Source organism: Copidosoma floridanum, unplaced genomic scaffold (assembly GCF_036245765.1).
Source record: "Copidosoma floridanum isolate Cflo_tuat_1 unplaced genomic scaffold, Cflo_Japanese_pri ptg000007l, whole genome shotgun sequence".
Lineage (NCBI taxonomy): Eukaryota > Metazoa > Arthropoda > Insecta > Hymenoptera > Encyrtidae > Copidosoma > Copidosoma floridanum.
In genome coordinates, this window is record NW_028321884.1 from 7,552,931 (window position 1) to 7,576,628 (window position 23,698).

Genomic DNA, 23,698 nt, shown 5'->3' on the forward strand with positions numbered 1-23,698 from the left:
ATGTACAGTGGCTGCGTAGCACCGAACCGAGTATAAGATGACGAGCAAACGAGATGATTTATACCATATAGGATTACGCTCGTATGGTTGCGATACACGTAATCTATGCTGCGAGATGATTCTCTCAAAATCCTTGCGTTTTTTCCCGTCCAACTCTGTACTTTTTTTGGCACGTCGGGTTCGCCAGAGAAGGACACGCGTCGCCTCAAAAGTACATAATTACGCGCGTACCCCCGTAATTATATAAGTACGCCCGTCCTCCCTTTCAAAGGGAGGACGGGGGTGTATTATATGTATATTTACACGTAAACCTCGCCCCTGAAGGTATACGAATGGGCGTTTTTCTCTCGAGGGTCTCCAAGTGCGGCGCATTTAACGAGTTATAACCGCGTAAAACTAAATTTCACCAAATATCAATTTGCAATCGTGAAAAAAAAAAAAACTCATCGTCCTCTCTGCAATAAAATTCAATCCCAGAGCCCTTGAGATAAGGAAATAATAGAAAATCCGTGGCTCGTATCAACCAACCCCTGCGCAATACTTGGCAGTAATTTTCGCTCCAAAGCGTGTAGCACCTGTATTATAATGTAATGTATACCCCCTGGTGCAGCCCAGAAGGGCAAAATATACAGCGCAGCCGCGCGGACAGACAGCTATACGTGCATATATATAGCTCCACGGGGTAGGTGTGCGCATCTCTCGACGCACGAATGTGTGTGTATGTACACTGACTCTCTTTGCAACGCTCACCCATACATCGAGCAAAAAGTGGGTACTCGCGAGTACGGAAGAGGAAAAAGGAGGGAACAACCCGAACAACTATGCGGCGACCGGATGATGGTGTATATAGAGAGAAAGAGGGAAAAGCTGGCGCGGGTCGGTTCGCGGGACGCGCAACAGTCGCTCGGCAACGCGCTGGCCGTTCGCACCGAAAACCACTCATCTACCCCTCGCTCAAGCGCGCGTGCACGTCTCGCTCCTTTCAACGATAATTAAAAAACATTTTTTTTTTTTTTCTTTTTTATAATCATTACTACTAAGTATTACCCCTTGTGCGCCCAAAAATTACTCACCGGTACTTATGGGCAGTGCGTCGTTACACGTGCACTTATCTTTTTCCACGGGATGCGCTAGTTAATCGCTACATTCGATTACACGGGGAGTGAAGAATTTTTTTTCTTCTCCCTCCATCCATCGCTGGAGCAGTTTGCGCGACTTTTAGACGAGTTTGCGGAAATCTCGCTCTCCCCGGTAAGTTTCCCTCTGCACCTATACACGTATATACACACACACATATAATATATCGTAGAGTCGTCAAGTTTTTTTGCATCACGTTCATTTGGGTGTATAGTTGGGAAGTTCAGCGTACCTATATATAATTGCTTTTGGAGGGCCCCACGGGTATACAATATATGGCTCGACGAGCGATTTTCTAGGGGTAGGTGTAGGGTAGTTTTGTATAGTATACGCATCGTACGATCGGAGGAAAAAGAAAATAAGAGTCCAATTAGAACGACATAGGTGATGCATTGCTCCTTTAACGTTTGTGTATATAATGAAACCTAATAGCACGTGTATATGGTATTACGCAGCGCGTGCAGTTTGCTGAACCGCAAACGGGGGGTGGAGGAGGATGTGTATCTCTTTCTCTCGGCTGTACCTACAATGTATGGGGTTACGGGGTGCTAATGGCTTGATAATTGATCGGAGGCAGATGGATTGTAACTTTTGTGGTGTAGATTTTTTTTACTTTCGTTGGTTCGTCGAGTTGGGTCGAACAAAAAACGATATCGATGTTAATTTGTAATGTACGGTAGTCGGCGACGAAAAGCCCTCGATGACATCAGAGATGAAATTCGATCAATTTGAATTTACCCCCACCCCTCCTCATCTTTCTCTCTTCTATTGTTGCCTCGGAGGCATTTGGTGGCTCGTCAACGACTTTCACGTCGACTACGAGCGTCGTTTGTCAGTGGAAGCAAATGATCATATACCGATCGTCATACAGATTTTTCTCCCTTTTAAATCCTCGCGAGCGACTTTGTCGATATATTATCATATCGAAGCCGAGAAGAATAACAATTAACGTGTAGGAATAATCAAAATTACTAATTACGGTATGTTTATACTATATGATATACATGTATGGGCGGAAGGGAGCACGACAGATCGACTGCATGCAGAGGCGAAAGTAAATCTCGGCTGATGGCTCCGATGATGATGTATTTACTCTATCTCTCTCGTCGATTAAGTGCCGCGACGACGAGGGCCTATTATCTCTTGTTGTAAGGAATATACCCATCCCTAGGCACTAAACTGTTACGTTACGTTTATCAATACACAATATATGTAGGTGTATATAATACACGATGATCTCACCCTGGAATTCGTGTATACCTTTTAGTCTCGCTCTCTCGATTAAATTTTATTGCTCTCTCATCGTCATTTCTTCTTCTTTTTTGTTTTCGACTGGATGAATTCTTTTGCCTTACCATTGATTTTTGGGCACCATGTATTTGACTTGTCGCTTCGTCAAACACCCTATTTTTGATTGTACCACGGGAAACACAACTTTACATTCGACGAATACAAAAGTACGGTTTGGCCAAACAATTGTTTCCCTTGTGTATACTGTAATGGCTCATATTCTCTCCTTGGTACAATCGTGTATACCTCTTTCATAAATTTATCCTCCCCGTTACAGTATTATCGTTAATACCATTCGTAAGCATATATTATTATTATTATAATAATAATAATTATTATTATACACCTTCGAGAGACAGGACCCGATAATTTGTAAGCCCTCCGAAGAGCACCGAGGAGCAAAAATCCATAGCCATAAAAATCGAGTCCCCGGCTTTTGGCCCCCCCTCCGCGAAGGCACTTGGAAAAAGTTTACGACACGGTGCACCGGCTGCATCTCTCTCTCTCTCTCTTGGGGACACTTTCTCTTTTCCCGTCGAAGCGCCACCATAATAAACAAAATAGTAAAAATCTACGGAGCCGTCTACGGTGCCGCCTTTTTTTAAGTACTCCTTGCGAAATCGCCCCGTTTCTCGCACCCTTATACAATGTGCACAGGGAAATAATGAACTCGCGCTTGCTTGGCAATATATACACTATACAGCAAAGTCATCGTATACGTATATACAGTACCTTGTACAGTACACACTACGCGCGTAAAGTGTGTTAAAGGGCAAGAACCTTTGTGCGCGACGCGGGGAGAGAAAAGAGTAGGAGGTGGTAAGGGGTGGGGTGGGGGGGGAAAGTAGGTATACGCGTGTAACGTTGCCGTGATACATCCTCTTGCATGACGAATTGTCGCGATTTTTTGTCCCTCCGCGATCGTAAAATAATTGTAAAAGAAACGATTTGCTTTTGTTTTAGATACATCGTATATAAACACGATTCCTTTTTCCTCCCACCGGCGATAGAACGCGGGCTTTTCTTCTTTCCTCGTCTCGCTGTATATAAACTGCTTCTCCTTCCAGTTGGTGATGCTCGTATACCTTCAAGCGCGAGCCCTTTACAAATGTATACGCACCAACATGGCAGTGATTCGAATGAAAAAGTTCATTCACACCGGGTTGCCCGTCCGCCCGGCAATTTCGTTACTTCTTCAGACCAACGATTCGTTAATTAACTCCCTTCTTTTCAAGAGCAACCGGAAAAGCTGCTTCTCATTCGTCGCAATGTCAAAAGACACGACAATCATTGCATTGAAGTTTTCTCATCCGTCCCTCTCTCTCTCTCTCTCTCTCTCTCTTGCTCGTTGAGTATTACATGTATAATCAGCAGAGCAAGTAAGTAGATATGTATATATATATATCTCCGTCCTGCGCAAGTAGGCAATTCCGCGTCCTAATGCCCGTGCGAAACGGGTGCACACGCGTCATATGTATACCACGTAGGCGCGCATCACTTGTGTATTTTTCTATACTCCGTAGCGCGGACGACGACGCTTACAATTACGCGCTTCATAATGTAATGATCCACAAAGTGGCCCAATTGACCGATGTGCGCACGCTTTTACGCCGCGGGAGAAAACTGCGGTGTGAATGTTTAGAGCTTGGGAAAACAAAGAATAAGCATACATACATATCGTGCGAGTATTTTTAAATTTCTATAGGCATGGCTGGGTAGCTGCACGCGTCATTTATCCCGATCTACGTGGATCATCGAGTGACGGGGTGACGGGGGGGTAGCGCAATGAATTCGCTCTCTGGTGAAAACAAACAATAAACGGCGTCCTGTAAGGAAAAAAGGGCGCAACGGTGCGTATTGGTACATATATATGTATCGTATACCTGTGGAAACGCGCAAAATCTGCAGGAGAGGGCGAAACGGGCAACCGGTAGCCCCGGCGATGCGGCCCCTGATAAGCTGCCGAGCAGCTGCACCGCCTCCCTTCCTCCCGATCGCGAAGCAATCAAGCCACCCTCCCCCCCCCCTTCCCCTCGAACTCGTCCAACGAGTCTTACACTCTTGCGTTGCTAAAAAAAAAAATAAAAAAAAACCAAGGGAAGCATCACGTGTACGCAACACGACGACCTCTCTTTCTCGCGCGCGTGTGTTTCGTGTATTTTTGCGAGTGCACGCTCACCTGCGTGTATACTTACATACGGTTCTCTCTGCGTGAGTATATATACTTACTTACTTACTTACTTACCCTTTTTGTTGCGCGATGAGCTTCGGCTTTACATCGAGTGTGATGCTGCGTGAGCCTTTTTTTTACGCATCATCCATACCCCAGCGGGAAGATAATTTAATTGAACGGCTGTTTTTTTTTTTTTTTCACGGTTTAACGGGATAGAAGGGTTTCTTTTGATGGCGTTGGCGGGGAGACGCTGGCCGTTTTGAGCTTTTGAAAACAAAAAAAAAAAAACAAAGGAATGTTAAAAACATTTTTGGAACAAGCCCTCACGTCATTATCAAATATCAATCGAAACCATCCCGATGACTGTGAGTCGATGAGTTTATAAAACCAAATGCTGAAATGACGAGAATTCATAATATACATATAATATATATTAGTTGAGATGACAAGCAACGTCTTTTCAAAAGTCAATGGGATATATATGATGATAATAAGTATTGAAAACGAAACGCTGATGTACCTATGATATACATTTATGTTATGTCCCTGCGTGGGAACGAGAAAATTTTACGCATGCCTCTATTGGTAAGAACCAAGTACGACGATGACGCGTAAAAAGTTTGTCTAACAAACGTAAAATTTGTATAAGTTGGTATAAGCCACACGGAGATCTACTACGTGTGAAACAAAAAAAAAAAAAAGAAAAAAATATATCCTATCAAAAGCTCTCGCAACCGATCGCCGTGCCATTATCTCGATCGCACGTATATTTATACATATACAGTGCATCCCAAGCATTCAATTTCCTGCAGCGCCGATCGTATATACGCGTGAACCCCGGAACCCCTTATTCTCTCGTAAGGTACAAGTACCTTCTTCGCCATCAGCTCATAATCCATACCTATACCTGTACAGGGATATATACATATACATATTATACAGCGAGGAGGCTGCACTTATCGGCTCATACCAATCTCCGGATTATACCTGTACACGTGCGAGCTATGGTATGCGCGCTTTATAACGCTGGTGTAGGTATATATATTTGTATTTTCAACGGCACATCCCTCCCGTGACCCTTAACCCTTTAGCCCCGGGGTAACTCTTTAAACTCTTCCTCCATCGAACTCCACCAAGATTACACGGTTGTATATTAGTGACGATGTGTCGTAACGGGATTCTTTTTACTATATATTTTTTTTCCTCCCTCTAAGAAGTATGCGTTGAATAAAATAAAGAAAAGAACAAAGAGAGAGACAGAGGGATTGAGTGGTACTAAAATAGCGCGGGATTAATTAACTCTCTCTTCGTTGTTGTTGACGAGTCTATCGGAGGAGGAAAGCTAATTGGGACTTGTCGGGCGTAATTAAATTGTGAGGCGTTTAATATACAGGAAACCTTTTGTTAATAATTACATGGATTACAGTGCGCACACGTGTAGTCTCGATAAATTAAATATACGTGCGAGCTTGCAAACCCGTTTATGTTTACGCGTTGCAATAAACTTGTAGCTCTTAATTTTTACCACGACATTTGCAGTGACTCGACACTCGAGTCATGCATGTGTACACCTACAGTCTATAGCTTCATTCGGCGTATAGGCTTGTATGAAAAAGCGCTAACTCAATTTTTAAAAAAAGAAGCCTTTGGGTGCGGACGAAAATAGGACGCGCAATCAAAAGCAAAAAAATTAAAAATAACGAGTATAATATAGGTACACACATAAATCTACTATTTGTAGTATTGAATGAGAATTGATTTTGTTGCAACGGCGTATATATAGGTACTTGCAAACAACAACACAAAACACACCGAAAGACGGACAAATCGGGAGGAGAGCGATGACCGTGACACTCGCGTTGTCCCTGCAGCTAAAAAAAAAAAGGAAAGGAGAAAAAAAATCGTCACCCAAACAGTAAACACGAGCGAAGATCGAGCGATTTTCATCTCGAACCCCCCTGTTTCCCTTCTCTCGTAAAGCCCAGCTGAACGATCGAGGCCACACGTACACGCTTACATCAGGAACACGGTAAATATACTATAACGATCGGCGAAGGACACGAAGAGTCGCTGCCGCCAATGAGGTATATATGCCTATACTTCTGTGTTGGATCCTTGAGTCCTCGCTATCTTTCTCTAACGTGAAGTGAAAAAAAAAAAAAAAAAAAAAAGATCGGCATGAAAGGAGAATCGGTTGGACGCCGCGGGCGGACTCACTTACGGTGTGCACTCCTCTTCTCTTTCTCTCTTTGTGGCGACTCATTACGCGAAAAACAATCCTATACGGCTTTTATATAGCGTGTGTGGTTTTATTCCTGTCGCGAAAATCGGTATCTGTATTGTACTATAGTATGTGTAGGAAGGTTGTACATACACACATCCACACAGTTCCGTTATGTCGCCGTTTCACGATGCTTTTGTCTGGCCATGTATGGGGAAAAGTTATGCATAGACCTACCTCATACCCATATGTGTATACATGTATACACTTATGCGCTGCAGAGATAGAAAAGAGGGAAGAGCCTCTATTGTGTTCTCCATCGCGATGTAGATCGCTTGTACCTTCCTTTACGTGTATACTACCCCACATGTGCGACACTATAAAGAAATCTGGGTAGGCTTCGACCATGTATACATGTATTATGCTTTACTTGCCAAAGTAGGCACGGTGACAATAAGATGAAAAAGTGGAGCGTTTGAAATCTATACGTAAGTTATTCTCGATCGGCCGTATAAATATATGTGCATGGAAAAGACATACAACATCAAAGCAGAAGCATATCCCAAGTTTTCATAGGGATTTTTCAACAAATAGTATACATACACATACATGGGAGAAGTACATGTACAATTATAGCAAAAAAGGGGAAAAAAATGGTAAATGGGGAATAAAAGGTACACCAGAGCTTATCTTTACTTTACCATCACGTGAATGATATGTACCGTTCGCGTGGATACCAAAATATACTTACGAAAATACGTCTCGGCATGAGATTCTCTTTTCTCTCTATCGAAGGACTCGAGGAGTAGGGTATGCATCACGTTTCGTTCCACCGTGAACAGGTGAGACGCGTTTTTCCAGTGTGCACATTTTACGGTGGGGTATGCTTTTACACCAAGAGGCCCTTATTCTTCTTTTGGGGGGAGGGACCCTTCCAACTTTTCGGGGCGTCGACGCTGCACTGCGGATGAAAAATCTCTAGTGCGGGTCTGCGCTTCAAAGAAAAACGTGGCACTTATTTGGGGAAAATATGCCAGACGAAAAACAGACAAACACGCTACGGGGTACTATGAAATATTCCGGCGATCGGTTAACTTGCAACGCTGTGCAGCGTATGGCGTTTTTTTTTTTTTTTTTTTTTTTTTTTCGAAGATTTTTAGATCAAAAGTATGTTCGACGAACAATACTTTTTTTCGCCCATCGAGTGATGACTATGATGATGTTTTTCCTCCGCGTATACCAATCATTTTACTGGTCGTGTCCTTTACCTGTATACAGCGAATCGTTATATTTTAACGTGATTGTTTCCCTTTTTATCCTTCGATGTCCAAGTGATGAGGAAAAAAAAAAATTTCTCTTCATCTTTCCAGGTACAGCTCCTAAACGCGTACTTTCTCATAATTCAGTTGAATTACGGCCAGTTGAAACACGACTAGCCGGGCTAATCCGGGGTAAAAATAAGGACCGATACGATCTCACTCGCAGCCGGCGTGGGTGGACTATTCAACCCTACGATATACACGTACATGCATGTAAATATGTATACGTGTGCGGTATATCAGTCAGATCTCTCTTTCCCGTTGAAATTTTCCTCTGGTGACTCTCACGGATGTTACCTACTTCATTTTTCAGCGCTTATCCGCACACATCTCTCTCTTTTCAACTCTCCTAGAGCCCTCGTGTACTATTTTTTTTTTCGTTTTTTTTTTTTTTTTTTTTTTTTTTTTTTCGTTTTTTTTCACAGTAGTCGAGGATAATTTTTTTGTCTCTTTCACGTACGTGGATAATATGGGTACAAGTGAGCAAAAAGGAGCGATTAAAACGCGGGGAACGTGAAAAACGTTGATATGTGCAGGTTTTTAGGAAAAAACGCCCATTAGACTCGTTCCAAGTTGAGTCAAGTTAAATGACATAACGATCGACGCGATGGAGGAAGAGTTGCTTTTACAAAGAGCCGATGTGATTACCGAATTTGCCACAGAGTTAAATAATTTTGAGTAAATTAATAAATTATAAAAACTCATCGCTAATAAATGCAACCTGCACAAACCGTGAGTGGTCTGTTAAATTTTAAACATATTTTTCTGAATGGATTTTGAAGTTTGTACGTTTCACGGGTAATCCTCGTAATTGAAAACAAACGTGCGAGTGAGCGGCACTTATTTGTAAGATTAACAATCGAAGATAAGTATTGTAAGTTCATACGTGCAATGTTTGTGAATGCTCTGGCGTTACATCATCACTATTCGTAGAAAGAAAGATGGGAGAGAGGGAAGAAAAAGGAAAAATTTTTAAACATCCAACGATCCACACGTGCGTACAGCTCAGCAGACCAAAACACGGGAAACCGGACTCAAAATAATACGGCATACATTATATATACATTTCGCTGACTAAAAAATACACATACATGTATACACATATGATAATATATAAATGCGGGTACGGTCGTCGCAGCAACAACGTAACCGCCTATTTTTAGCGGCGCAGGATATACAAGCAAGGCGAATTGCTTGCCGATCTTTTGCGAGTTGGTAAGTATTAAGAAACGAGAACCAGATGGACGTTTTTGCGAAATATACCTCGTGACGGCGGTCACGGATTTCTCAAACTCCTACCGTTGATGTAAAATTACAAGAAAAAAATCTTTTAAAAAATCGACCATCCGATTCACCTGCCGATCGTCAAATGGAAAAAAACTACAAAAAATCTAAGCTAGTCGGTGTGGAGGTATACGAATGAAAAAAAAAAAAAAAAAAAAAAACAATAACTCAGTCGTTTCTTATCGGTTAAGCGTGAACCTCATCGACCCGAGTGCCACGAAAATAAATTCGTCTATCGTGTCCACAAGATCATCTCCCCCTTCTCCCCGCGCTCGCACGTGTTATCTCGTTCGGCACGCGAAGGTTGCCCACCAGCTACGGCGCCTAATACACTTTTATACGTATAAGTATATATCATTCAAGTCGTACAACAAAACGTCGCGTCTCCCATTAGTACGTATACACACGCATACGTTCTTTGATGGGGAAATAAAAAAAAAAAAAAGTATAGCTACATTATAGGCCACTCGACAAAAAGACATAACTCACACGTGGGTTCGCACGGGCGGTTAACCCAGTTAGAGTTGAAGTCGGGCGGTGGGTGTATAGTACCTACATTCCTACTTATGTGAATACTAACTCTAGTCGCTTTGAAGTGCGCGACTCTCTACTTGTGTGTAACGAGCTTCTTCTTCTTCGATCTGATTTTTTTCTAACTTGCAAACATATTCCATGCAGTTTTTTTTTTTTTTTTTTTTTTTTTTTCCAAGAGTTGGTCTATGGCACACAAATGTAAAATATGCGCCCGTACAAAAGGTGACACGGACACGTCCGCTGTAAAAGTAAGTAATTATTGGGCGCAGGAACACAATCGTAAAAGGCTCGGTGCTGTCACACAGTAGTCATTACTTTCTCGTTCCATATACACTGTAATTACACCTGAAAGTATACCTATCGATCGTGCTTTTTTCGCTCTTTCACTTAAGTTCATAAACCATAGGTTTGAAAAAAAAAAAAAAAAAAAAATTACAAGACTGTATTTCTGGAAAATTTAATGTAAAAGTTTTACAACAAATTACGTTCAATAGCTGCAATAGCATTTAATGATGCAAACTGTGCAATTTCCTCCCCCGATATGAAACAAACGGGGCCATTTAAGCGTGCCATAGTCCCCGGCGCCTCGGGATGTATGACGCCCCGGGGACCAAAAGCGATGCCACTCCGTGATTGCACTCGTGTATGGATAGAACCTATTATACATGTATACCTATACGTAAACACGTGCGCGTTAAACTTGTTCAACTTGGGTATATATTACATGGGTGCGGGTACAATAAATTGGTAAATCCCCGTGGCCTCACCACCACGCAGTGCCAATGAGTGCCATCAAATCGTCACGGGTGTGTACAGATACATGGGGCAACCTTAGATTTACGATTAGTGCGATTAAATGGTTTACGGGTGAACACTTTAACGGTTTATGCGCGTCTAGTTGCGTTTATATCTCTTTTGGTTCTCATAAAATGAAACTTTAGCTTTTGGCAATTAGTAAAACATCTCTCGGTTGTTCATTCGCTATTTATCTCGCGCAAATATTTTTACAATATCATCGGAGAAGAAATTCGAGTTACATTCGCCAAGAGACCGTACAGCGGTGGCTCAACACAAGGAACGTTGGATACACTTGTACCAACGTAACGCCAACAGACCGTGTATAAAAAAAAAAATGCCGAGCTATTTGACCGACTTTTCGTATACGAAGGAGCGACGGCTATTAACAAACGGACGATCTGTATATATTATGTACAGCTGTCGGAGTTTCAATTTGCTTCCTTTTCTCTGTCTTATTCGTACTTATGTGTTTTTAATTTTCTTTCAACACCCCTTCTTCTTCTCGAGCAAACGACGATCCCATTGGTAATTCCAATTGGTCGACACAAATTTTTCTCTCTTGACCCTATACAATTGCAGGGCATCGTCGCGTCCAACTGTGAACAATGTTTATTGGCATACATACGAGAGATACATGTAATACATTGACATGGATCAAACGGTTAACATATTATATACTTTCGTGGACGAGTGTGAATGTCCAAAGCTTTTTTGAGTAATTTAAACACCATTGTTACCGAGATGTAAAAAACAAAACAAAATAATTCATCAACTAGCTTCTCCTTTCTGTAACAACGTATAGTTCAAATCTCCTTCCTGGAAAAAACACCCTGCACTCCATCAGGAAATCGCAAAAACTGGGTATAATACCTTCCGCTTCGCCGCAGTCTCCTTGCACAATCGGGGCGAAAAATCAGCCAATATCCGTACACGGGGAGTCCCTCGGAAACCAATAAAAAATGGCACTAAAACGCCACTTCCCCCCTTCATTTTCTCCTATCCACTATTTCAGATTCCGGGAATCGTTACAGCCCCCCCTCCCCCTAACACAGCACGCTCCCCGACAAATAAGCGAACGAGCCGCGTGTCGCTACTTTTTTCTTTTATTTTATTTTTTTGTGCGCCTATACTTACTTTTACACACCACATAAGTACATAACTCTCCTGTTGCAGCAGTACTTCCTGCGTCCGTTTCTGAAAAATATGCCTATAGTAAGATCTTTTTTTTTTTTGCGTACAACTTTTTACGGCTTGCGGCCGCGGTCCCTTTTGTAATCATCGTTTCTTCTTTTCAGCCGAAAGAGAGAGGGATCGGATACACGATGAGGTTGCACGCTTTGTCTTCGCGCCTCGAGATTTTCATAGAAATATTCATAGCTCAATGTTTACATCCTACATTTTCGCAGCTCCAGGGCAATTGTATTGCGAGAAAACTTGAAACTGCTTTGCGCTCATCGTTAGATGGGGGGGGGGGGGGAAAGTATCAATTAAATACAGGTGCACGCGTGCACGACCGATAATGACGTCCGGAATAAACTAGTTTTCGAGCCCCAAAAAAGGTTGCCTTGAGAGAAAAAGAGAGAGGAAGAAACTCTCGAGGTGCTATAGGCCCTACTAAGCAGTAAATTAAGTAACAGCTCCACGGTAACGAGCATTACACGTATATATGTGTATGCGTGCGCGTACGAGTACAGAAGAGGCTCATGACAGTTACGGTAATTGCGGTGCGCCCGAGCATCATCATCTTGTAAACGGCAGTTATGTACGGTTGTCCGTCTAAAACCGAAGAATCCAAAGAGAAAAGTCCTGATGGCCCTCGGAACCCGTCCCACTGATAATGAGGTAGCGATATACGCCTCCGCGCTCGCGCGTGTTTGTGTAACTTCATCCGCGGATGGTACGAATAAACGTGCTTTCGTTGACAAGTTTTTTTTTTTTTTTTTTTTTTTTTAATTCCAGGAAGGAGGGGATTTGCGGTAAATCCTTGCGATTTTACGATGTAACTTTTAATACGGAAACAAAAAAATCGGGTACCTTCGATTTTTAGCGTATTTATTTTCGGTCGATTGAGAGGGCACTAATTTGATTATTATTCTCTTGTTTTTCAGAGAGCCAAGCTGCCAAGGAAAAACCCGGGAGTCGACAATGTCGAGAAGGGGAGGAACGAGCGGGACTGCGAGATCGGTATCGGCCAAAGTTGATCGATGATGAGGCGCCGTCGCAAGCTCTCGTCCTCTAGTAGACACACGTATATTCCTATAGCCAACCCGCATCGTCCCTCTGAAAAAGAGAGTATAGCGTGATCAGGTTATTAGTTGTCATCTTGGGAGCATACCGATTTTCGACTATCGCTTAAAATGAGCACGAACGGTGATGCTCTCGGGGTCGAGAATGGTGGAGGAAAACTTGCGGGGGAAGGACACGAGGTCCGAAAAAAGTTCATCAATGTCAATCTCGTGTCGCTCAAGTGTCTGCTCTTCTTCTTCTTCGGAGGTGAGTTATATACTTCGAGTTCGAGTTATCCATGTTATTAGCTAAACCCCATCTTGTTTGCGCAGGAATCGGTTGCCTTCTGCCCTTCCTGCCTCTGCACATGCTGGCCGTCGGCCTCAACGACCACGAGATACGAATGATTTCGATGATCTCGCCCGTCGTGTCGCTCCTCGGTCCCCTAATCGCCGGTCCAATAGCCGATCGCGTGTCCGCCTCCCGCCTGAGACGCCAAAAGGCCAATGCCCAGTCGTCGACGATTCACCACAACCAACAACAGCCACAGCAGGGCATGTACCTGCGAGTCATGATAGCCGTGTGCTGCGTCTTCTCGGCACTGTTCTACGGCCTTCTGCTTCTCGTGCCGGTTGTCCAGAGGATCGACGTGCCGCACGAGCTCAGGCCCGCCGTCGGATTCTCGTGCGACGAGCACGGCGCCATGGTCCACCAGGAGAGGTGTGCTGCTTTCGGTACAACTTTTTATTTCAGCCAATGTCCGATGAGCTAAACGAATGGATTGTTGTATTGTCATGTAGGTGCCGGGACGCGATCGGCTGCCACCGTTGGTCGAACGAGGACCTTGCCGGAGCCCTGAGACTGGGAAGCTGCGATTACGCTTGCTACCCATCGACGCCGAGTAACGAGAAACGCCGACGAGACAAATTTCCCCCGGAGCAGGTCTCGACGCCTGCTCCTAGCACGACACCCTTGAACCGTGTCGACGAGGACGATGGCGGTAGTGGATTGCTCCTCCCGAGTGTCATCCCACTTGGCGTGACCACCAGTAGTACCACAGGTACTCCGGTTATCGGTAACAGCAGCGGGCTCAGGTTGGCCACGTCGAACAGCCGAGCGCCGCACTTGTGCTACAACGACAGGCTGGGCCGGCGAATCTGCCACGTGTTCACCGAGCCCTCGGCCGAACTTTTGCTCAACGTGAGCCTGAGGGAGGCCACGAATCCCGAAGCCGCCGAAAGCTGGTGTGCCTTCCCGGTTGCGCAGCCCATCGACTGTCGGGTGCCCCACGAGCTGACGCTGGTCCAGGCCAACCGGAGCTACTGCCAGATCGAGTGTCGGATCGAGGACCCCTACGACAATGTCTTGGGTAGGAAGGTTTTTTTTTTTTTTTTATCATCATATACCATTTCACGAGTCGTTTGAACGTTGAACGCAACCGTAGGTGTTAACAACGTACTCGCGGAGAGCCAATGCAGGCGCGTGATCGGCAACGAGCAGCTCACTTTCTGGATGTATCTGGGGATCCGGTGTCTGGCCGACGTGTTTCCAACGGCAGCGATCGCCCTCGTCGACGCGGCCATCGTCATCGCCACGCGCGAAACGTCGGCCGGGCGCGGCGACGTTGGCCGGCAATTGGGTAAGTACATACATATAGTGACCGATCGTGGATCGAATACACGTATAGCTTGATCGAATCGTCTCTTGTTGTCAATTAAGCCTTCGGGGCACTCGGGGTCGCAGCGTTCGGTCCCCTCAGCGGCTACCTCACGACCCAGCTCGGCCCTGCCCCGGGCTATTACGCACCCCTGCTGTTGCACGCGGTCCTCATCCTCCTGGCGGCTTTTGTGGCGCTGAGCGCCCACGGGATGCCCCTCAGCCCGCCCGAGTGGTGGTGGCACACGCGCAGCGGCATGCTCGCCCTGCCCATGAGCGCTGTCCGGAAGTACGGGGGCGAGAGCGCCGCGCTCTTCTTCGTCCTCGTCCTCGCCGGTGCATTCTGGAGCGCCCTCGACAGCTACCTTCCCCTGTAAGTATATTACAATATGTACATAATAATATATTCTTATTGATTGTCGCTTGGTTTTGGAAAATATTATACCGTCGTTCGTCGATTCTATGTACGCGCCACAGGCATCTCGTTCGTTTGCGCGCGGACGAGTTGTCGGTTGGCTTGGCCATGAGCCTCGGTGCCCTGCCCGCGGTGGTATTTCTTTGGAGGTCGGAGCACTTTGTCGATTACTGCGGCCACAGCAACCTCCTCATCACCGCCTTCGTCATGTACATCGCTAGGTGAGCCATTTTTTCTTTTCCTGACGAAAAAAACAAATACACATATGCCAAAGTATCTCGCTCGAATTTCCAGATTTACCGGCCTGAGTGTGGTTCCGGACGTCTGGTGGGCCTTGATTCCCGGGGCGCTCGAGGTCTTCACTCTGGCGATCATGTGGGTCACGACGATACTCTACTTCCGTCATCTCATTCCTCGGCAAATGACCGCGGTTGGCCAGGCGCTCCCTGTCGTGGCTCACTTTTGCATCGGTACGCTCCTCTCCTTCTCACGAGTTTCCTCCCTGTGGTTCTGTTGGACCAATGGGATGGAAAAGTGGTTGTTTTTTTTTGCTCAGCGTGGACTTTGTCATTTCGTGCTGATAAAGTCTCTTGTCGCTCGATTAGGTCAATTGATAATTTAGCGACAAGGGCCATTGAATTTCGCGCTCTGGTAGGGCTTTTTAGGAGCGCGAAAAGTGCGGCACCTACGAAAATTTAACAATTTTATTTTGACAAACAGGTAGGGCAATAGGAGCGGTGATCGGTGCCTGCGTGGACAAGGTCGACAGGGACAACGAGGTGGAGGCGATGCGCTACATTTACCAGTGCCTGGCGGTCGCAGCAGCGGGAATCGCCATCCTGTATTTCGCGCTTTACCACGGGTTTTTCAAGCCACGCTGTCACGCCCGGATGAACCAGGGCAATCACGTCCAGACGGCGACGATTCTCCAAGGTTCGTACACAATTTGTCGAGGATGTATAAAAATAAAGAGATTTTACAGTTTGGTAAAATGATTGGCGCTTTATTTTCTTCTTCTTTCTTTCTTTCAATTTTTTTTTCGTTAACAAATCATGATATATCATTATATGTACAAGAATGATTGCGGTGAACGTGTATGTAAAATAAAGGTACGAAGCAGTCACTGATGCTTCATTTTTTTTTTTTTTTTTTTATAAAAAAAAAAGTTTTTCATCGTTCAACGAAGGGAGCCGTACAAACTAAACTTAAAACTTACATACAGTAAAAACTAGTGTGATTGGCTTTATCAGTCACTTATTCACCTTTTTTTTCATTTTTTATTTTTTTTTTCTCTATATTTTTTAGAGAAAGATTTTGAGCGAAAAAAGATATATACTCTGTTCTCTATACTATGTACAAGTTGCTTCTTGAGTTTTCATGGATTCGTGCTACGACGAAATAGCGCGCTTTTTTATAAAAAAAAATATATATATATATATGTATACATAAAACAAATTAGATTTTCTTTGCACAAATATAAGATAAAATATAATTATAATCATATTTCTTTTTCGGTGTATGTTACAGAGATGAATGGCAAGCAAAATTACTCGCCACTAAGGGTCTATCACAATGGCATGGGTCGGAAGGGACAGTTCCGATATTAATCAAAACAAACAGAAATCAACGATGTAAAAAAAAAAAAAAAACAAATGCAAATTTTATCCTGGTACGCATTTTTGTATCTCTCGAATCAACGCTTTTTTGCATTTATATCTCACAAATGGAAAATTTATTTTTTATACTATCGAAACAAAGATGTTTTTGTCTTTTTCGTACATCAACAATATTATAGTGCCTAGTAGATTTTTTTTTTTTTTCAACTTAGTCGTACGAAATTGATTGATTAACATGTAATTGTACGAATTATTAAACTATGAAAAAAAGTTGTTTCTTTTCTTCCCAAATTTTAACTGCCATTAACGACAAAAAATGTAACATCACCACTGTATGTATTTTGAAAGATAAAGTTCCTTAACGTGTAAAATAATTTGGTAAAAATTTTTGCATAATGATTTTTCCTTGATATTTGCACAAATTAGACACAATTACACTTTGGAAAACACGTTTTATGTACTTCATCATTTTTTTTTTTTTAATTTTTTTTCACCATAAAGTTTAATTTGAAATTTTTTATATTAATATTGCTGTTCCTCGCAAAATACAAGAAAACAACATAACAAATTTACAATACTTCGAAAGAAACGTGTTGATTTCCAAAGGTAAAGGATATCTTATTTAATAAAAATAAAATATTGGAACATATTCATGTATTGTGCATCAATTCGTTTCTTAAATTATGCCATCAATATTATGATTCAAGATGAAAGAACGTTTTCAACGCCATATGTAACAATGATTATGATAATTTTCAATACACTTTGGATCAGTACATGATGGAAGTAAAATTCATGAAATTTGAAATCAATATTTATTTATAAAGTTTATCAATTTAAAAAAGTTTCACTTCACTCACGTCTATTTACACGCTAGATTTAAATGACCATTGATTGTACAAAAAGCGGTCAAATAAAGAAACTTCGCAAAAAATAGTTATCCACATTAAATACTCTGCATTTATTTTATCTCATTAAGAGCATAGTTATAAATACTCACTTTTATCAACTTCACTATTAGTGCACTGACGAAAAAGTCACTGTTCAACTTTGACTTCTTCAAAAGGAAACTATCAAATTTAAACAAGACACTCGTTTCAACGATTTTTAGTTCAATGCTGAAATATCGTCGTCTTCATCGTTACTTGGATCAGCCTCTAAATCCAAAATTTCAACAATATCCATGGATTGTTCTTCCTCATTACTTTTGCCACTAACATCAAGAATAGAATTGATAGCAGACAACGTCTCCGTTTCAAGATCGATTTCTTTTTTTTCTTCGATATCCGGGTTTTGCCGTAGCTGTTCAATGCGCAGTTCCTCCGACATCCTACTCACCATTTTTTGGAGCTCCTCCACAGCCTTGGACGTGGCAACTGGAGTTTCGTTCAACTTTTTGTCGAAAACTAGTTCTTCCCTAGTATCCGAGTTGCTGCTCATATCCTTATTATTTTCACTAGGGGGAGAAGAAGTATCCATGGCAAAATCGCATGCCGTGTCCAATTCGATTTCCTTAGGAAAGGCGCTAGAGGATAACGATTCAGTTTCATCTTCTTTTTCCAGCACTGGTACCCTGCAACCATTTGATAATGCCACAGGACTCAAACGCTCCAACATATCCATTATGAAGGGAGATGAACTCTCTATTAGATCCTTTAATGGAATGTGATTCGGATCGGGTCGGCCCTGTAAGTAAAACAAATTCTTTCTCAAAAAAGAAATAAATAAAAAAAAAACACATACCTGTTACGTTCAATTTTAGTCTACCCACCTTTATTTCATCAGTCTCAATACCAAAATCTTCAACATGCTGGAGATAAAACAAATACTGCTCTTGGTACTTGCCAAAATTTTCATCAGGTTGTACTACAGGTCTTAGGATTTCTTCTTTCTTTTCTGGATCATACTCGGCCTTTGTAAGAAGCGAGTAACCAATACACTTCTCGTAATCTCGCCAAGGTACATCGTAAGCCTGACAGGCCTTGTCCTCCGTTAATACCGAATCGTTACCAACAGCTTTTACAGCAGTGGGTTTACGTTTGAAAATCGACAAGTGATCGAGTATTGATGAAAAATCGGCAGGTATATCAATCGCGCTTATCTTATGATTTTCAGTCAACTCAATACCATTGTTCTCAGATTCGGATTCCGAAGCCGACTCATGCTCGCAAGTCATTTCTAACAATACTTCAGTCATGTTTTCTGTCTTTTTACTGAAAAACAAAAAAAACAAAAAAAAAAATTTCAACTTGTAGTGGACGCTCTCTAATAATGGTTCAAGTGCAATAAATATAATTACCTCGGAATGTTGTCTGTCTCTTCCTTTTCCTCGTCATCCCTCTTTTGATTATCCATTTCTTGCTCTTTTTCTACGTTGGCTATTTTTTCAGCTTTGTCAGTCCTTTTCTTCCAATGCAAATAGTCTTTTACAAGCCTATCGTTAATATGAGACAGTTCGACGAGCGCCTTCCGCAACGCTCTGTGGAATCGTTTCGTGCAAACGAAGGCTGCGTTTTGCAGATCGGCATCGGTCTGCGAGGCTGAAGGCCGAGAAATCGACGTTTGCACGAGCTTGAGTATCTTGGTTTTCAGTTCGCCAACCGCATTGTCGATCTCTTGGCTCTGGAGCTTTAGCATCTTTTCGAACCTCTGGTACCGCTGCTGAGTCTTTAGCGGTATGACACCATCGATTGTGATCACCGGTGGTATCGATTCATCCGTGCTTTTCGTTTTCGAGTACGGCAACGATTTGGGCGTCGGTGGTCTGGTGATTTTTGATGAATCTTTACACGCAATGATCATCGGCTCATTTTCGACACCAATAGAGTTACTCTCAACCTGGAAAAAAAAAGTTTTTGGGTGAAAAAAAAAAACTAGTACACGTTTCCAATGTTGTAACAAAAACAGTACCCGTTCAGGAACAACATTTTCTTCTGCAGTATTGCCTTCGTTGACGACACTCACGTCCGCCGATACGGTCTCAGTCACGGTCTGATTCGTCACATTCTCGACGATGATGGACTCGTCATCACTGTCAAGATCGATTACACTTGGTTGAGGAGGCTGCTCAGGCTGCTGAGTCGGTTTGGGCAGCGTAGGTATTGGCGGCTGGAAAGGCTTTAATGGTAACGGGTTTGCCGGTGCTATGCGTTGCGGTTGTAAGTGCATTGGCGTCAAGGTCTTGGCGACGCTTTTGGGCACGAGAAAGTGCGTCGTTGGCTTAACAAACGAAATACTGCTGGCGGCTACACTCTTGGGAACTGTTGATACTGGCATGGCTAGCAACCTGGAAGGACCGGTCATTTTGATCTTTTTACTACCAGCAGGAAAGATCGGCACCGCTTTCAACAAGTTTGCTATAGGTACAGGATTAAGAGTGCCCATCGAATTGTTGATTTGTATTTTTTTCAAGGGCTGCAGCTGCAGTGTTTGTTGCGTTTGTGAGTTATTCCGAACGACCTTGTACTTGGCTGGCCCCGGAGCAATAACTTGTTCTTTCTACAAAAGAATATTAAAATTTTTACAATTTAAATAAAGTTAAATGCAGACAAGACATTTGCTGATCCCAACCTCTGGCGAGGGCGTGCCATTTTCATCGTCGTTGGTATTGATGATCTCGTCATCGCCTTCAATCATGCTCTGCTCGCATTGACTGATCAGATCGGATGGATCGTAATCTGGCTCGATTTTTGTCATTACTGGGCGACGTTTATTACTTGCGTTGTAGTCGTGCTCGACAAAACCATTGCTGCAGGAGTTACGCACAAGACTGCAGCGCGACTTGCGTTTCTTAGCAGGTGGCGAGGAACTGCGATCTTCATTTGGCACGTAACTTACGTCTTCATCGTCGTCGTTGTCATCGTCAGATCCAGACATCGTTCGTCGTCTACGACGCTTGCGCTTACGCGAACAACACTTGGTTTCGTCTAAATGCATTTTTTCTTCCACTTCTCGAGGACTCATCCGCCTATTGTTTTCTAGAATTCTGTAAAATAACATTTTTTTATTCTCAGTAAAATATGAAAAAAAATGCAGATCATTACTATTATTTACCTTGTCACTGTTTCAATGTGAAGTATCAGAGCTCTAGCAATAGATCTCAATGGGTACAAGTCTTTTGGATCGCAAACAAAACACTTCCACGTATCCTCAGCCTCTATTCTCTTAATAGTGGGAGGATCGAAGTTTCGTTTTATACATTTACTGCAAAATGTATTGCTACAATAAGAACAACAGTACAAATTTCCACCATTGGCACACCACCTGCAGAACATGTCAGTGGCATCATCTCCTACAAAAAGAAGCAATCGTTGTGGCTTATTTGTTATAATTAAATGAAAAATGGTTTAAAATATTGTTTGTATTACAGTTTACCTTGCTCAAAAGTACCGTCTCCATAAAATTCACGGCACTTGGCACACAACAAAACACGTAGAACTGGATGTTCATGCATGTTGTGTGCCTCCGAAGGAGCTGAACCAATGTGTTCATCGCACGTTGTGCAATGCAGTCTGAGGAAACGTACTGCTGCTATGTCTAAATTTTTAAAACATGAGTATTCATGTCTTCAAATATGGAGTAGGTGAAATATGATGTAAATTCTTACCACTGCCATATGTTAGCTTGTAAAAATCATTTTCCTCGCTAGAAAAACTTTGACATGAGAAAGTTTGTTGTGGCCTGGGTGTCACTGAATTAAAAAAATAAAATCACAATTTATTAACTCATTCTTTATTCATATGCACATTTATAACTTTATTGTCAAAGCAAGAAAATTGAAAAACAAATATATTCAAACGTTTTTCATATGTTTCACGTGACATAAAACTAAAAGTTGCTTACTAAAACTACTTAGATCTTGTAATTTCCTAAAAAAATCAAATAAAAAAATATACAAGTAAAGCAGTATAAGTGTTTATACTTTAAGAGTACAGCTGAGGTCAGTAAGAAACTTGAAAAAATTCCTTGAATTTGAAACAACTAGACTACAAAAAACCTTTAACTAAACACAGTACCAATACTCTGAGGTTGGTGCTTAGGGTATAAAAATAAGATACATGTAAGTCAACAGATAAAGGCACTATTCCAAAAAGCTATAAAAAACAACATAAGGATACAAACATCAGAGGAGAAAAAAATCCAAGTACTTGTGCTCCAAAAAAATAAACAATCAACAAGGCATACATATATATTTGTAATGTACACACATGCACATGTAGGTTAGGTATTAATCTGGCTTTTCAAGGATTAATAAAACAAAGCGAAATTGGCACAAACTGTAGGTAAAGTAACAGAAAGGCAAAAAAAAGAACTCACCGTTTTCTTTGCTTTCGGCAACCTCCTGGACCTCAACCTCGAGCATCGACGAGATGTCCATTTTTTTCCCCTGCAATTCACAGGCCCTAGCCCGCGTATCCGTGTAAAGCGCGAGTTACAACGCGGGGAGACAATGAGGACCTTTCCCTCGTCGTCTTCGAGGGGAAAAATGAGGACGGTAAGTAAAAAAAAAGCAAAAACCTCACCGTACACCGAGTAAGGAGTGTATACTTTTTATGTGCACACTATGTGTACAGTTTGGTGAATAACTGGCACACACGGAACAGAAGATTAGAACTATAAGTATATAATGGTCAATTCTTCTGCTCGTTACTAAATTAAATAACAATACATTGATAAAATTAAGGCTAGAAAAATAAGTATATCCCGAAGATGATATTTTACGGTGCCGCCATGGCATGGCGGGGTCTGATCAGCAGCTACTACTGGAGCAGGCCCCCCCTCTCACTTTCTTTCACAGATCACAGTAGGTATACTTATAGGTAAGTAAGTAGAGGGCAACGAGCAACCAGCAGCAACGAGGTTTGGAGTTTGGAGTCTTTGGACGCATCAACACTTTTGTTATTCTGTGTTTAATGCCTAAGTATACTTTGCTAACATATTAAATGTAGGTAAGGCCACTAAATTCGCATCATTCGCAATGACACACCAACAATTAAATGAATTGTGATATGATGAATGTTGATTAATTAATGTTGTACAAACTTTTGGTATTTCATTTGGTTAGAGCGCTGATTAATCATGTAAATTTGCTACAAGTGGGTATTTTTGATTGCTACAAAAAAGGGACGAACGTGAGCGCCATCGCCACCGTGTCTCTCTAGTGCCTTCGGTCAGAGATGAGTAGCTTCGGTAGAAATTAGAAGTCGTCAAAACATGAAGCGAGCTCTCTGCATATGCAAGCTTTACATAACCTATACAACCATATCATCGGGGGAATTGAACAAAGGTGGGAGTGATTTCCCCTCTTAGGGGGGGGGTCATAGCTAAAAAGAGGGTTCTAAAAAAAAATTAATTAAAAAGGAATAAAGAACCACTAACAATTCTTGAAATTATAACAAAGAAAACTTACGATTTAAACGATTTTACGTGTGGTTTTTGGAAATTCTGAAAAGTGTTGCCAACAAAAAAAAACACGTACTAAATTAATAAAGTTACATGCAATTGTTGTACGTACAAAAAAAGTAAAGTTGTTATATATTTTAAAATATTTCCGTGACCATCTCGATGCATAAAAAAATTATCATACACAATTATTTACAGCAGACCATTTACCTCAGTTACTTGTCCTCTGGCAAAAAAAAAAAGTACACAAAAGAGTTAATTTTTAATGAATAAAACTATCATTACGTATAGGAAACATGCATTCTGAAATTCGCGTTTTTATGCTTTAATATGCTTTAATCGAGTATGAGAATGCCATTAAAATCCTCCTAAATCATTTACTTACTTTTCATTTTTGGAGAAAGAACGCAATTCTTTTTTAGCACAAACCGTAGTTTCTATTTTTTTACTGCTTTATTTTTGAAAACCTTGGATGAGCGGTAAGTAAATTGTAAAAAGATTTCCAGGACTAGCCATATATATAAGCCCGTGTGAGGGCGAGTGAGAAGCAAGAACATATTTATTTTTCTCGCACTTACACAGGCATACATGATGAGCTGGTCCTGGAAGTTTAAGACTTCATATACT

General features: G+C 42.1%; 2 protein-coding genes across 2 annotated transcripts; one reads left to right on the forward strand and one right to left on the reverse strand.

Moving 5' to 3' along the window:
• The first annotated feature begins 1,178 nt into the window (after positions 1–1,178).
• Positions 1,179–16,808, forward strand: LOC106647553 (uncharacterized). The gene is made up of 10 exons (XM_089588460.1): positions 1,179–1,251; positions 12,865–13,249; positions 13,315–13,702; positions 13,783–14,351; positions 14,427–14,621; positions 14,702–15,011; positions 15,116–15,274; positions 15,348–15,523; positions 15,774–15,986; positions 16,581–16,808. The coding sequence occupies exons 2-10, from the start codon at positions 13,114–13,116 to the stop codon at positions 16,658–16,660; spliced, it is 2,226 nt and encodes a 741-aa protein (XP_089444586.1). The 5' UTR covers positions 1,179–1,251; positions 12,865–13,113; the 3' UTR covers positions 16,661–16,808.
• Positions 16,224–22,546, reverse strand: LOC106647515 (ADD domain-containing protein 1). The gene is made up of 9 exons (XM_014363949.2): positions 21,986–22,546; positions 21,276–21,359; positions 21,044–21,205; positions 20,723–20,960; positions 20,240–20,654; positions 19,580–20,167; positions 18,969–19,507; positions 18,441–18,882; positions 16,224–18,355 (listed from the first exon to the last, which is right to left on the reverse strand). The coding sequence occupies exons 1-9, from the start codon at positions 22,044–22,046 to the stop codon at positions 17,777–17,779; spliced, it is 3,108 nt and encodes a 1,035-aa protein (XP_014219435.2). The 5' UTR covers positions 22,047–22,546; the 3' UTR covers positions 16,224–17,776.
• Positions 22,547–23,698: the final 1,152 nt, after the last annotated feature.

What these genes read in the sequence shown, in the direction of transcription:
- LOC106647553 (XM_089588460.1), top strand. Translation starts at nt 13,114, where the DNA reads ATGAGCACGAACGGTGATGCTCTCGGGGTCGAGAATGGTGGAGGAAAA. An exon ending in GCCATGGTCCACCAGGAGAG is followed by an intron (nt 13,703 to 13,782) that starts GTGTGCTGCTTT and finishes ATTGTCATGTAG; the next exon opens with GTGCCGGGACGCGATCGGCT. An exon ending in CCCCTACGACAATGTCTTGG is followed by an intron (nt 14,352 to 14,426) that starts GTAGGAAGGTTT and finishes ACGCAACCGTAG; the next exon opens with GTGTTAACAACGTACTCGCG.
- LOC106647515 (XM_014363949.2), bottom strand. Translation starts at nt 22,046, where the DNA reads ATGGACATCTCGTCGATGCTCGAGGTTGAGGTCCAGGAGGTTGCCGAA. An exon ending in GAGACAGACAACATTCCGAG is followed by an intron (nt 18,883 to 18,968) that starts GTAATTATATTT and finishes TTTGTTTTTCAG; the next exon opens with TAAAAAGACAGAAAACATGA. An exon ending in TTGAGACTGATGAAATAAAG is followed by an intron (nt 18,356 to 18,440) that starts GTGGGTAGACTA and finishes TTTTACTTACAG; the next exon opens with GGCCGACCCGATCCGAATCA.